The following is a 15,948-nucleotide window of genomic DNA, read 5'->3' as shown; positions in this document are numbered from 1 at the left end:
TTACATAAGTAGCACGAACAGCAAAGTCGTGATACTTTTTTGATGATTTATTATTAACTCTTCTAATTAAAAACATGTTTATGCAGCGTGTCGTTACAAAGTTCCAAAGCCGGCTAATCCGTCCTGTGTGGTATTTTTTTTCTTTTTCATAGTCGTCAATGTGTATCTGTAAATTAGGCCTATTCATGTAGTTTTTTTTTGACAATTCTTTATATTTTTATCCCTTACGTGTTTTTTGTTTATATAAAAAATGTTTTATTTTACATTTTAGTAGACTTTTTGTTTGTAGTAAAGCTATTTATTGATTTTGTTTTGGCTTTTAAGCACACATGCAAACTTTAAGAACAATGTTCAGACTCTCCCGAAGGAATGTAAAATGTTTCGAAAACAACAAAAACACAGTTGTAAAAAGTAGTGTTTTCCCCCTTAACAAACCCCCATAATTTGTAATGTTTTGAACTTGTTTCTAACATACAGTACTACTGTCATCATCCATTATCGTATGTCATTCACACATTCAAGAAGAATGACTGTGTATTCTTGCCACGCAATAAATTAACCGCAAACACACTTTGGAAGTCCGTGCAGCTCTTAAGTGTTTGGGGGAAATTAATGAATAAAGTGGGGTTAGTTGAGGTGGATTTGAAAGTCGCGTGCGTACGCTTAACTTGCCAATCTAATAATAATGCAAAACATATAGACCCATAAGGTCGAGCTCCATGTTGGTATGCAATAGGCCTACATGCATGGCTTGTTGCATTTTAAATTAAGACCTATGCTTCGAATACTGATGAACATTCTAACGGATCGGTGGTGTGGTCAATCTTCATAGACCATATTACTTTTTTTCCTGGTGCATATTGACCCTTTATACGGGTCATGACCCGGAGTCCCAGCTTAGATCCCAGTCACTTCATGCGTTACTGACCCTGCATGTCTTATTGCATTTTAAATTAAGACCTATGCTTCGAATACTGATGAACATTCTTACGGTGGTGTGGTCAATCTCCAAAGAGTTCATATTAGATTTTTTTTCTGGTCTATATTGACCCTTTATACGGGTTAACATGACCCGAGTCCCAGTCACTAATATGCATTACTGACCCTGGTGGTCTTCTACGCCAACCCACACTGACCCAAGACATATTTCTGCCCCCTATCCCACCCCCTTGGAATCCCTAACAGAGTCAACCAGGGGTGGATTTCACAAAGAGTTAGGACTAGTCTTATCTCGAGTTAGGACCGTTTACTCGTCTTAACTTAGGACTATCCATGCAATTTGTATATCTCCTAGGACCAGTCCTAAGTTAGGTCTAGTCTTAACTCTTTGTGAAATCGACCACAGGGCACAAATCCAGACAATTCCATAAAGCTAATTAAGCGCACGAAAAAGAGAGACAACATTTTTTTCAGGAATAATTATCATAAAGTACACAAAATGTGTTGTCCAAAGTACCCTAAAGTGTGGAATAAAAACAAATATGACATAGAAAATTGTCGGTTCAAATTCTTGTTGATCCTCGTCAAGCATTATTTAATCTTGAAAGCAAACATTTATGAGAACAGTTAAGGTACATTAATTATTAATAACATTTTTTTTTCTGTGAGCTTAATTGAAATCGAATACAGATCTTTGGTTTAGAGGCAAAATATAACTTTGGTTTTTGAACAGTTCGTTTGGCACAAATCTAGTTTAGTTCAAGTTTTCACAGGTTTGTTATTTTATGCATAATGTTAAGATACACAAACTGAGAAGAACGGTCTTTGACAATTAGCAAAAGTGTCCAGTGTCTTTAAGATAAATGCCATCAAATTTGATTGACTCTCCAGCTATAGTTGATATTGATAGCATTTCTTTTGATTGAACACCTCTGACATAGCTGACTGTTATTGTATGCGGGATGACAACCACTGATCGTTTTCCCGCCAGTTATAATAAAAAACATAATAAAAAACATAAAAATGTTTATGTAAGACAAAACAAACACAACTTGTATTCCTGGTGAAGATTGACACGGATATTCGGCACATCCACCATGACCCAACTAACCCTGATCAAAGTACAAGTTTATACAACATCAAATGTTGAGAATTTTACTGTAAAAATCTCTACACGATCATTAAATAACAATAAACTATGGGCTTATAAGGTACTTCTGATGTTCCTATAACCTCATTGTTTCAGAAGGGGGCTTGTGGAGGGTAGGGCTCAAGTTCAAAAGCTGTGGAAGTCTGGAACACAACCATACACGACCCAATGCTAAATAAACTTCTACCCGTTCTTTGGCTTCAGAGCTTATATTTAGGCTAACGTAATTCAATACATTAACTCAGGTGAAGGGACCTGCGGTCGTTTTGAAATTGGCTTTTTGATAATTTAGTCTTTAAAGACAATAGACACTATTGGTAATTGTCAAAGACCAGTCTTTTCACTTGGTGTATCTAAACATGTGCATAAAATAACAAACCTGTGAAAATTTGAGCTCAAGTGGTCGTCGAGGTTGCGAAATAATAATTGAAGAAAAAACACAGCCCTGTCACACGTAGTTGCGTGCTTTCAGATGGTCGATTTCGAGACCTCAAGTTCTAAACTTGAGGTCTCGAAATTAAAATTCGTGGAAAATTACTTCTTTCTCGAAAACTACCAACCTCTCCCTATTACTCGTTACCAAGTAAGGTTTTATGCTAATAATTATTTTCAGTAATTACCGATAGTGCCAACTGCCTTTAAATAATATCGTGTTTTGAAATATTATTTGTTGGCAAAGGTTCCACCTCACCTTATCCTGCAATAATGCAGAAACCGATCTTCCAGTTCGAAATACATTAATTATATTTCACGTCCATTCTATTACTTAGATGCGTTCGGAGTTGGACACGTTCAATATATACCCAAAACACCATATGTATTTGTTTGTACTTGTTTTATGCCTCTGAAGAAGGTCCGGTTTGGATCGAAAGCTAAGGCCATCTATTTAAAAAACCCATTTATACAACATTATCATATTCCAAAAACATTTACAACAAATTAAAAAAACAAATTCATACCTAACGTTGCGCTGACACGTGTACTGGTAAAAACAAAACTATATACAAACATTTTTAGAGCAAAAATATACACAAAGTTTCCATTAGTTTGAAGCACTCAATGTTTTTTCTCCAAGCCTCGGTTGATTTTTGAAATTATAAGCTTAAAGGCAGTGGACACTATTGGTAATTACTCAAAATAAGTATAGAAAACATTGTGAGAAACGGCTCCCTCTGAAGTGACGTGGTTTCCGAGACAGAAGTAATTTTCCATAAATTTGATTTCGAGACCTCAGATTTAGAATTTGAGGTCTCGAAATCAAGCATCAGAAAGCACACAATAATTTCGTGTCACAAGGGTGTTTTTTCTTTCATAGTTATCTCGCAACTACGACGACCAATCGAGCTAAAATTCTCACAGGTTTGTTATTTTATGCATATGTTGAGATACACCAAGTGATAAGACGGGTCTTTGACAATTACCAATAGTGTCCAGTGTCTTTAAAAAAAAGCTTATGACACTGGTGGAATGTTTCCCAGCTTGCTCAAATGTATTAAGTTTTCTACCAACTCATTTTCCATCAGACAGGAAACATGATTCCAATAACGTACCAATGTGTTTGGATGCTTTTTAACTGCCATTCTTTGTCAAAATCCAAACACTTTCGATGACGTCAGATTACAAATAAAGGTCTGTACATTTTTTTGCAAAATTTTGCTTTGAACCTTCCACAATAATTCCTCTTTGAAGTGTACACACCCCTCTGCATGTGTTTTTCGATGACATCCTGTTTCAAAATTTCGTTCAGAAAGAGCATCAAATAAAATGAAGTTCTACTCCATTTTGTGGCGAGGTTTTAACTATTTTTAAACTTTCACGAGGACGCTATCTTTTAGAAAATGAGTGCATCACAAAACTCAATTTGATCTTAAATCCGCTCTGCATTATGAGACGGGCGCAGTTCGTCACACAGCCTCATTCTGGTCTAGTTTAAACTATTCGTATAAAACAAAATGATGACTACGTTAGTGTTATTTCAACTGACCACAATCTAGTAGGGATACACACCAATACTGTATGTAGTGTTTTTGTTCTTTTGCAGTGATAAAAACTGTCAATATTTCATATTTTAGTTTCCGCTGCTGCGTAAGTGTTCCATCCTGCAGAGTAGATATTACACACTGTCCTTCCGTGTGAGCGAGCTCTCAGCTTTACCAAAAATCTGATTCACCGTGAGCTCGATATCGTCTTCTTTTGGTCCTCTCCAGCGCAGGTACCGGGCCTTCTTTGCCTCCTCAAAGGTCTCCATGGGGTCCGGTAGCATGTGCATCGTACGCAAGCTACCGTCAGGTGCGTAAGTGTCTTGGTCGAACACCATGTCAAAGTTCAGTGGGATTCCTTTCTGTTTGGAGTCGCTACCCACCGAGGTTTTCTTCTTGCGGAGTTTGGCATTTCCAGTCACAGATGATACTGTTGATGTGGTGCGGTTGAATTGAGGGCTCTCTGTGGTGGATGCATCGGTGGGGTCGGTGGGGGTTTTCTCATCGCCAACCAATCTCTTCGTGATGGAGTTCTTTACTGATTTCAGATCGTATTCAGAGAAGGAGTTACTTCTTTGTCTGGAGCTGAGCGGAGTATCGGTGCTATGCGGTTGAGATGGCGGAAAGCTAGCGCTGGGATCAGAGCTGACGGTGATACCATCGTCACTTTTAGTGTCACTACGCTCGGACGGGGAGCGTCGAGTCTCACCATTGGTAGTAGTGTCGCGGTGTTTCTGCCCCAAGTCGTCGCCAAACTTCTCCATCCTTGCTTGGAGCTCCTCCTGCTTCTTGTTCAGGTTTCTCTTGTGCTCCAGCATATGTTGCTCGCGAATGTAATCCTCACCGCCCGGCTCCTGCCGGTTGTGATAACCGCTTCGTGGGCTGCGTCCTCCTGGGATAATCGACGGCAACTCAACGGTGTGGTGCCGGCCGCGACCGACTGCTTCCATGGGTGCTCTGGCCGTGTTGGGCTCTCCGGTCGCACCGGGAGTAGGTGACGTCGCTCTCCCGGAAATTTTAAGCGATCGGTTCCCCCCGTTGAAGGACTGCCCTTGCCCTTTGAATCTCTCATTCGGATCTTTATTCAATCGTAGCTGTGTGAGTCTCGCCGTGTTGCTGCTCATCGACGCCGTGTGCCTCCTCCCGAGTATCCGCTGGTTTCCTCTGCCTCGACCTCGCATCTTTTCCAACTCTCGCTGCAGCTTCATCTTCTCGTTTCGAATCGTCTGAAGGTGCATCTTCTCCATGCTCTGCTGTACCTCCAAGTTGGCGTCAAGATGTCGACGGGCGAACGAGTTCCTCTGAAGGGCCCTGTCTTCCTTGACAGTCAGTCCGATGTCCATGCGAGAGTACCTGCTCATCTTGACAACAAACAGATTCAAGTAACTGCAGATTATAGATAAACACACAAGTTTAACAGTGTTGTCCAGTAGCTTATCTCACTCAGTACACGTACGTGGTCTCCTTTTCGTTGTGATATCAAAAAACCATGTCATAATGTTCTGTCCGGTCACAACTTTCAAAGTGACAACTAAATAAAATATCCAAGGTTGGCGTGGTACCTTCTCTATGGTAAGAGTGAATGCACACTGAGTTCCCTTACACTGTGTTCAGACCACGGTTCAGACAGTCAGTGTCCTAATTTGAATGTTCCAGTGCGAAATACCAGAGTCTGGGCAGATTCGTGTTCATCAGATTAAGAGTGGCAGAGCAAACAAGAACCGGCACAATGTACAGCTGCTATGGCAGCGTGTATGACAGGTAAACGCTCGATCATGAGCGAGTGTTAAAGTTCGCCCAGGACTACCAAAATAGGTCGGTGGATTATCAAATAAATTGGTTCATAAGTTGGTATGACTATTGTTTGGTTGGCAGTCTTTCGATGCCGTGTGATGTGAACTACTCACAGTGTGCAAACATGTGTCAATAAACGGTTGTCAGCTACAAGTTTCGGTTGAATCCTGCGCGATCACAATCCATTGTGCATTTTGTAGCGGCTTCCTCCATGCTCTTAATAACACAGCTCCTCCTCTTTCCTTCCTGTCTGTCCTTTGATAATGTCTTCCGGAGGAGAAAGTTCCACCGCACCTGTCTAGCTTGACGAGTGCCGTACGAAACACCTCCGTGATGTTGACGGGTACGTGTGGTTGTCCCGGTCTTCTGTTAAGCCTATACAAACAGGGAAGAAAACGTAGTAGCATTTATCTTTCAAGTTTATAAATTATTTCTCTTTGGTTTGCAAGACAAACATCCAATCAATTAAGAAGTAGAATCAAGAAGAATCTAAGCCAAGATTTGCTGCAAGCTTTATGTGAAGTGGCAGGATCCATACCAGGATACGCTAATCAATGGGGTATGCAGTATTGAGCCTCCAGTCAACACAGGGTTACGAAACTGACAATAGTCCTTTCGTGAATTTGTATCCTGTCGATAGGATTTGCTATGGCCCATTTCTTTCTATTGTGTGGTATCGAATGGTGCTTTAACGCGCAACAGTGACGTAGTACGTCTCTATTGTGACTGGGGTTTTGTTAATGGCGGTACGTGGAAAACGGACTCATCAAAAGTTAACTGCTAAACCATGCTAAACAAACCAATTGGCTGTGTGAATAACTTAACACATACAACCGGTTAAGAAAAATAAACATGCCCAATTGCAAGGGTCGTGGTTTCGAATCCCACCCGAGTAACATGCCTGTGATATTTTTTTCACAGGACTCGGGAAAGTACTGAGTGTACAGTGCTAACACACATCAGTGTATGGGTAAAAACCCAAAATTCATATTCTTTAACCCCGATGCAAATTTAACATCTCTTATTCTCGTACCTTGATAATGAAGGAGATATATTTTACAAAATGTCATATTGACAAGATTAAAGGGACTGTCATGGTAAAAACACTAAACATGCCTGGAAAGCCCCTCTCCATTTGATTTCGGAGGGAGGGCACACGCGTGCAGTTTAAGTGGTTGAGAGTTCATGTAGGGATACAGCCACTTGCCTGCACCAGACAAATCCTTATCAAATACCTGCATTGTTACTGTTTTTTTTTAATAGACACAGGTCCTCCAAAAATGTGATTAATTTATTTTTATGAGACCTTTACTGATTACAAAGTTCATACCAGTACCATCCCCAGATAAGTATTTCCAGCTCAAATGGGCCTATACTGTCACATTCACGATCATTATGATGTAGAAAGTTCGTCCACTTCCCCCCCCCCCCGGATGAGGAGTTTTATTCAAGCTACTTTATTGTACAAAACTACACATTTCAAACTACTGGTAAAATCAACTGCTTTTAGAACCTTACGTAAAGAGAACTTGCAGATCGAAATTGGTACTTTTGAGAGTGCACCAAATAATATATAGAGGAGCAACGAATTATACCCAGAACTGATGGGTGGGGCATAGTAGTAATTGGAGTAATTACAGGCTTAAAAACGAGTTTGTAAGCCGAGGATAGTCGGCACGTACAAGAGGGGGCAATGTAGGCACTAGCTGAATGGTTATACCATAGAGAATGAACTATGGTTATACCACAGCGGGAAGGAACTATACATGTACAGTGATCTGCTCTTGTTAAAAGAGTTTGGACCCATTACTTGGACTGTCGAAACTAGACCTGCTTTGAGCACGGTGGTGTTTTAATCGCAAGTTAATGACTTAAAGACCCATTCCGTCAATAGTAAAAAAGCGCAGATGCGACAGGACTAACGCTTGAAAGCTGATGTTCAGTGAAACACAAACAAACACCACAACAAATACCAAAACACACTCCCAAACAAACAAGTTTGTATATGAATGGTTCAACACAAGATTATTTACATCTCCGGCAACTCTTTGCGTAAACAAAAACAACATCAGCAGGCAGCAACAACAACACACAACAACAATGTATCACAACTTTCATTGTTGTTTTTGTCAGTGATCTTTCTATTGGTGTAACCATGGAGGTAGAAATGTCTTCCTCCATGGTGTAACTAACCACAACCTATGTATATGTTATATTCTTACTTAAAGGTGATTCGAATTTCGTATACAACGCAAACAATGTTGACATGATTGAAGTATGGAAAGTGATAAGACAAATGCTGGTTGGAAGTACATGTGATTTTCAGCCTGGTCAAACCACCAGTTTCTCAGTCTCATAGCCTACACTTCTTCTCAGAACCACCACTACCCACAAAACAGATTTAAATGTTGTCCGACACCGCAAAATGTACCATAGCAAGTCCTTGCTTTATGATTGTACTCCCACCATGCAAAGTTGCCAATCCTCCTTTTATCACAACTCTGAAACGTTTTTTTTTAACGTTTAAACGTTTTTTTTTATAATTTGATATTCCAAGATTTACGACTTCTTATATAAAACCATGGAGCTATAAAACAATCTTCTAAACAATGAGACATCTGGCTGGGTTATTTATGACATGCAAAGTTAAAATCCTTATCTTACCTTATATGTATTTAGTTTGCGGTAATCTACTTGCCAGGTAGAGTTTGTTCTTAGAGAACTGTCTTGCATTTATTCACTGTCGTAGAGTAGATAATCTTACCTTATTTCAAATCAAGGCTGGGTAGAAACGTTTTCCCAGAGGTTTATACTCCAAAACATGGAGCTATAAAACCACTGTCCACATGTGACAACATTGGTTGAGTTTATTCCCACAATGTCCACTCTCGAACTTCATTCAAAGACAAGCAGCTGCGATCACAGACGGTTTGACAAGTCTAACGATTTCGGTTCTCCAAGCCAATCAAAACAGAGTTGAAGGCGAGCGCTGCAGGCTAATGAATCTGAATGCCATTGTTTCCAGTCAAGAGATACACAAAGAAGTTCTATACGCATGGCTGACTACTATGCACTAGACTATGGACTTATCATCTTGCAATCAAAAATACCCAAAGCCAATCAGTTTGATATCTAAAGACAGTACACGGTACCTTTGCGGATTGTTGTTGTGTGTAGTTCTCATTAAAACAAAATACCACGGCTGATTAACTTGACTTCAACTCATCCTAACAAAGTCCACACTACTGGAAATATTGCAACTGAGCAAGAAAACACTCCAATGTAAGAATTTGAGGGAGATTAGCATACAAACTTACCTGGTATACAGGCAGCGGAGAGCTGTTTTTAGATAACACGTTGTGAGAAACAACTCCCTACAAAGTAACGTAGTCTCTGAGAAAGAGGTAACTTCTCACTGAATTCGTTGAATCTGGTAGACTTCAGGCCTGAAGCTTTTCTCAAGCATCTGAAAGCACACTTTGTGCAACAAGGGTGGGTTCTTTTTCCTGCAACTTCGAAGACCACTTGAGCCCAAATTTGCAAAGAGTTGTTGTTTATACATTATGCATGTTATGCTAGGATCACCAAGTTAGAATCATGGTCTTTGACAATTACCGAACAGTGTGCCTGTAAGAAATAACAACTTTACCAAATAAAGGTGGCAATTTTTTAGCGCGTCTTATTGTTGCACACGCACAGTTCTGATGAGTCAGTGTCCCTGCATAAACACATTCTCGTGTACAACTTTTATTAAAATGATACCATCGTCCAAGGTTCTGTGACACGACAAAGTATAGTCTTACATTACTTGGACTTCTAGTCCAAATATTTACAAAGGCCTCAAGTCTGTTGATATTATGCTGCTTTCCCTCAAGTAAAAACAATTCGTGATGAAGGACGGGACAGCAAGTCAAACGGTCAAGGAGACTAGCCAGATCTGATGACGGTTATTTGTCAAACACGGTCGCTCATTAAACATTTACATAAATTTTGTTCTGTGGAGTTATAAAGGGTTCGTTATGGTGAAAAGCGTAGTCAGTTTTGTTAGTTGTATCTTTCCTCGCCTTCCCACTCTGTGACCCAGTTCGAATCCCACCGGGTGCTCCATGTGGATTTGGGTTTCTGCCTCAGTGTGGGTTTTTCCCTGGGATGATTTCCTTCATTGTCTTGTCTCCATTTTACGTGGTTCGTGTGATTAGGTTCGCTTTTCGCGTCCTTCACAACCAGAATAAATTAAATGAAACAACTTACACAAAATATCAGAAGCATTCCTCGATGTTTGACAACAGTATGTTCATAAATTAATTCACGAAAATTAATGCCAAATAACAAATCGTTCGTCTAATAGCTATTTGTTTTGCTTTCACAAAAGAAAAGCTTCTAAAATATCCGCCATGTGTTCAAGGAATAAATATCAGTTATTAAAAACCACTTGCTGCGTTGTATCTTTTAGATCTGTAAATATTTAATGATCAAGCCATTGTCATTCAGCATTAAAACCTTCACCTTAATCTACAGTAACTCTAATACAATATTGACAGCTTTAAATCTCCATTGGGCAATTCTGTGACGGCTGGTTTGAGAAACGAACGGAAAAATGTGTCATGTCCGGCAACCTGCGTGATGGATCTAGTCAAAAGACCGGGAAGATAGCCACCTGCAGCCCGGTGGTCCAACCCCCGCCGTACGGTCTCTCGCAATAATATTGCCGTACTATTGATGATTATTTTGATTTATATCAAGTTGTCGGTAGTCTTTAAAGGCACTGGACGCTATTGGTAATAACTCAAAGAAAATTGTTAGCATAGAAACTAACTTGCCGAATAATGGAGATCTGTTGATAGTATAAAACATTGTGAGTAACGGCTCCCCCTGAAGTAACAACGTATAATTGTTTTTAGGTTGAGGTAATTTCCTCACTCAAGAAAGGGACAGACTTCAGATCTTGAGCCCTTTATTTCCAACTGAATATTGGTGTTTTTTTCTTTCATTATTCTCTTGCAAGTTAGACGACCAATTGAGCCCAAATTTTCACAGGTTTGTCATTTTATGCATAATTATGTTGGGACACACTAAGTGAGAAGACTAGTCTTTGACAACTACCAAAGGTGTCCAGTGCATTTACAGTTGTCACTAGTCTTTCTACAAAAAAGGGTCCTTCACCGAAATAAGTTTATGTAATCGATTAAAACCGCGGTGCCACAACTTGCTGTCGGCATTTTTCGATAATGCGAGCGTTTGTTGAATTGTTATTCCTTTCTTTGTCAGCACATTCGTCTTACCGTTTGTCAATGATAATAACGATCGTATATAGTTGTTAGAATGTTGATAATTAACGCCCAAGTAGTCAACACCAAGCCAGTTGAGCTTTGTGGAAGATTGGTTATAGCAAATAAGAGATGTCTGTATTGATGTTCATCTTGATTTTCTCACATTCACTTCGATGTAACCACACCGAGGGTGGAATGAGGAACAGTCTGGTCCATTTTAGTATAACGAAGTACTCATTGCCCGTATTGCATAATGCGAGGAACACGACCAAGATGGTGGTAAGGGAGAAAATAGGGCGTCGACCTTGTTAATACTTTGTTGGCCTCAAAATATTCTAAATACAGAATATTTTGCCTAATTGTGGCCTGGGGGTTGTTGACTTTTAAAACAACTTGAGGTATGTTGGATGATAGACCGTGAAATAAATGGTCCTATTTGACGAGAGGTGCAGGGACTTTTTTCGAGGTTGATGCTCGGACTTTGAAGATACACATGTAAATCTCGACGGTACTCCCAGTACCAAAGTGAGCAGTGGGTAGCTAGACAGTTCAGGAGCCATTGAACATTATTCTCCCTACACTGTAAAAATATGTGAGAATACTCTTTTTCGTGTGTTTTTAAATATTTAGCAATTTGCACTGCAAAACGATGACACTCGAGTTTGCTATATGCTGTTCTCAACACACACACACACGACTTCATATAAAACGCCTTCGCTATCAAAGAGAGACAGGCTCCGACTGCTTGACATGATGACGTCAGATATTTGTATAATCAAACACCTTTATCAGTCGGAAGAGTTTTTATCTCTTTAAATTCCACATAATCGTCCATACAGCCCATAGTTTGATTTGAGGTGTGGAAACTTATGTAATTGGCAGTCTGTGGACATGGTGTGGTGCTCGGCAGTGTCCAGGGTAGTTGTTTGATCATTTAATATGATCTAGGCTATTTTGAGCAAACCGTGTAAAAAGTGGGTTGGGCGTATGACACTGAACTAAGTTGGAACTCTGGTTTTAAGCAACATATTTCAACATCCTATGACCCACATATTAGCCCATCTTCAACGTAGTACATGTGATGTTTTATAGCAATATCATACCATGTTTAACAGCACCGGATTCAAGCTCTGGGTTTCTGATCAACAGAGTGTCAATGGGTTCGAGTTCTGGTTTTGTCATTGAGCAAGACACTTCACCCATTCCTAATACCTCCATGCTTCACCATGATTGCTTCGTCCTTCGTTTGGGACATTTGATCGTAGGTCCAGTGTGCGAGGATTGAGTGCATTTAAAAGCACGCAGACCAATTATCCTGGAAGATGTTTGTTTCTGTTTTACACAGCAATCACCCTTGGATACAGGTTTCCTCCGGCTTGGCTTGCAAGTTATTATAAGTTCTCTTAAGTTATGAATTTTCATACTACAGAAATTTACTTTCCCCAACTTTCAAAAGAACTTGCCCTAGTTTCTTCTTGGATAAGCCTCGCGTATACTTGGTCAATTTAGATATAATGTTAAAACATGTACATGTGTAGCCAGCGTTGTACCACGATCTGTCCAAACAGAAAAGCATGATAACGCAACACAAAAATATGCAACCACATTTCTGGCTCGTACCTATTCTTACGAGTACCAAGGATCCGGTATTCTATACAAAGGGGTAAGCCCCCGTCACGTCAAATCGGATCAGGGGGGATTAGGGCTTAGGGATGGTGCGATGCTATTTGTATTCGCACTGCCCACATGATGAAGGACAAGTGGTTCTTGCCTGTGGTAGGATCCTGTTGCCCAAATATTGGGCTGTGTGTTTAACGAATTGACTGGGGGTCTTAAGACGTCTGTGCAAATGCCTTAAAAGGGCACTGGACACGTTTGGTGTAATTAGTCAAGATGTATATTTAGCATAAAAACTGACTTGGTAACGGGCAACGGAGAGCTGCTGATAGTATACAACTTTGTGAGAAACGACTCCCTCTGAAGTGACGTAGTTTTGGAGAAAGATAATTTCTCACTATAGTAAAAGAATCAATGGTCCTTGGTCGTTTGTCTTCGGGAATTTTTTTTGTGAATTGTGGGTTTGGAAAAACATTTTGCTCTGAAAATATTTGGATGTACACTGTACCCTTAAGCATATATATAATGGAAGTGAAGTATATGTTATCCTTGCAGTTTTCTTTTCACAATTTACAACTTCTGAAGTCGACTTAAATATACAAATACAGTCAATCATTGAACAGAACAATGACTTTCCCTTGCTCTATAATCGTTGTAAATAGCACGTTATAAAGGTTCTGCTTACAAAGAGTACATTCTTAAGTCTCAAATCCAATTTCAACTTTATGTTTCTCATGTTTTGCTGTCCTCTTATAAACATTGTTCCTGTTTAATAAAGAGATGTAATTTGGCTAGTCCCAACCAGTGATATTGTTAACAACTTGTCGACTGTCATCGACATCTGCCGGAACAAACTTCTGGGAATCATGAAAACAAAAATCGCGTGCCTTTCCCCTCTTGTAATAATTGGTGGAATATAAAATTACGAGTGCTTCAGAGCAGCTGCAGAACACCCTCAACACACCTGACTGTGGGACGCCTAAAACCCTTTTAAAAAACAATTAATTTTTCTACGAGCGCTCACTCGTCAACCTGTCTCATTTTTCTAACCCTGTATTTGTTAAAAGGTTATTGTATTACCCTATAAAAAATACAGGTGTATTGTGGCCCAATGAATGGCTACCATGGTTGTTTACAATACAGAAGAGTCGGCTTTTTTTTATCATGGGTTAATTGTTTAAGGGAGATAGCCCAGTTGAGTGTCATGAAGTAGGTCAAATGATGTCACCAAGAGGTCCAAAGTTGATCGAGCAGAGGGTGTAATTTTGTCACTGTATATTAAAGGGAAGATGGGCATTGGTGATCTATAAAATTCCAGATTCTAAAATGTTTATACGCGGTTTTTATACCACCAAAATTTAGTTGTGTCTCTCTGTCATGAAATTGAATTGTACACTGTTTTAACAGTGGTCTTAAAAGACAATAAAAGTATAAGACATTTTTGAAAAGTTTTAACACCAAAACGTCATGTGACCGCAGATCAATAGTTGAGGAGTTGGGAACATTGGATGATTCCTAGTTGATATTCATAGTTAGTACCGGAAAATTCCATCACTACTAAATCATCACATGACGTCACGTGTGACGTAGTGGTACAGTCGTACCTTTTGAAGTGTGAGGCGGCATGATTGTAGTAGGCAATCATGACGTCTAGGAACCTTTTTCCACGGTGCATATTATAAATGGCCACTACCACAGGAGTAGATAGACTATCGTTTTTTTTTATTGGATTCATTTATCCTGCATTATACCTCTAATTCTACCTCCATGATTATACTGTTTAGTATTGTACTTAGCTTATTGTCCCCTTCACATCTGATAAAAATTAGTTGTTGCTATTTGCAGGAAAATTAAGCTCGTCTTTAAGTGCTACCACTTGTCACTCAGACCATTGAGGTAGATTCTACCTCCATGCTCAGACTAACAAGACTATATTATTTTAAAAGCATTTTTAAACCTTTTTCAAGTACTTTTTAGGATGTGCAAATAAAATTGCACCATGTTTGAAGGCTCCTCCGAGAGTATATTATGAACGGCATGAAATATTTGAAAGTTTTTGAATAACTAATTTGTAGTATTACTGGTTGAAATACTCACCACGTTAGAATCACAGAGTTAGGTTTTGTGGTGATTTCACTGCTTGCCAGTAACTGCGCTCCAGCGGGTCTAGCTTCCTCTTTGGTGATTGCCAACCAGAATTCTGTCCAGGGAAAAAGTAGTTACCACCATACGCCAAAAAAGTCCCTGTTCACTGAAAGCACACACAGACGCTATCGGGTGACGCTACGCAGAGAGAAAACAGACACTACAAAGGGTTCGATTTCACAGACACTATTAGAGATGTAATTATTTTTTTTGATACCAAGAGACGAGCGTCCAAGCTTCCAACCAATTGTGCGAACAGAAACCCTCTGTTCGGTTAATGATGTAGCGAGTCATTTGGCGAAACGGCGAAACCAATTACTGTCGTGGTACCCAGACGTAAAAGTATTGTTAGACGGCCGTTTGTTAGAAGCCATGTCCGTGACTCCACATTGAGTAGAAAACAACACAAAACCAAGCGTTGGTGTTTAAGGGTTGTTTACGAAAGTCTTGAATTAAACTGCAAACATTATCATCTGCAGAATATGTTTTCTACGGACTTGCAACCTTCCCCTTACAACCCGTCACGTACGATTGCTTTGTAAATATACCCAAGCAACGCCGGCAAGGTGAGGAGATAAAAAAGGACAATCTCACACATGTGCAAATTTTTATAACCTGCCGCGCCTTTCTCATCGCATATACATACACGTATACACCAGTCGTATACTTGTGTTATCCTTCAACCAGAATCAGAGTAGTAACTGATATGGATACAAAGCAGCATGGAAACAAGACTATACAAAGTAGCCAGACCGCGTATAGTCTCCTACACCGATCGCTTAGAACATTATTTAAATTCCGTGGTTGCCCTGAGCGATGAATGGTATAATAGCCCTGTTTACTCTGCCGTTGCTTCGGGCCTTCAGTCCCCCCTTCAATGACAAGAGCTTAGACTCGACAACAAGCCCATTCAATGATCCCTCGTTAAAGAGTGACGTAGGTCTTCTGTCATAGCAGCTAATTTACTGTGTGAATGTATAGTAGCTAACCGAACATAACTATATCCAAGAATTTAATAATATAACTATTTTATGGTGTGTTTTTCTCTTAAAGG

At 39.7% G+C, this 15,948-nt stretch overlaps 1 protein-coding gene and 1 long non-coding RNA gene across 4 annotated transcripts in view; one reads left to right on the top strand and one right to left on the bottom strand.

Annotated features, from left to right (window-relative positions):
- The window catches only part of LOC139948445 (uncharacterized), a 38,701-nt gene that overhangs the window by 2,208 nt on the left and 20,545 nt on the right, over positions 1–15,948 (top strand). The gene's annotated exons all lie outside the window — the stretch shown is intronic.
- LOC139948287 (uncharacterized) lies at positions 300–15,365 on the bottom strand. Of its 2 annotated transcripts, none has more exons than XM_071946389.1 (2): positions 14,847–15,365; positions 300–6,237 (listed from the first exon to the last, which is right to left on the bottom strand). In XM_071946389.1, exon 2 carries the CDS (start codon positions 5,427–5,429, stop codon positions 4,203–4,205), a length of 1,227 nt encoding a protein of 408 aa, XP_071802490.1. In that variant the 5' UTR covers positions 5,430–6,237; positions 14,847–15,365; the 3' UTR covers positions 300–4,202. The 2 variants fall into 2 exon arrangements, with proteins under 2 accessions (XP_071802490.1, XP_071802491.1); XM_071946390.1 differs by lacking the exon at positions 14,847–15,365 and adding an exon at positions 9,180–9,319.

Source organism: Asterias amurensis, chromosome 15 (genome assembly GCF_032118995.1).
Source record: "Asterias amurensis chromosome 15, ASM3211899v1".
Lineage (NCBI taxonomy): Eukaryota > Metazoa > Echinodermata > Asteroidea > Forcipulatida > Asteriidae > Asterias > Asterias amurensis.
This window is presented reverse-complemented; position numbering and strand designations above follow the sequence as displayed.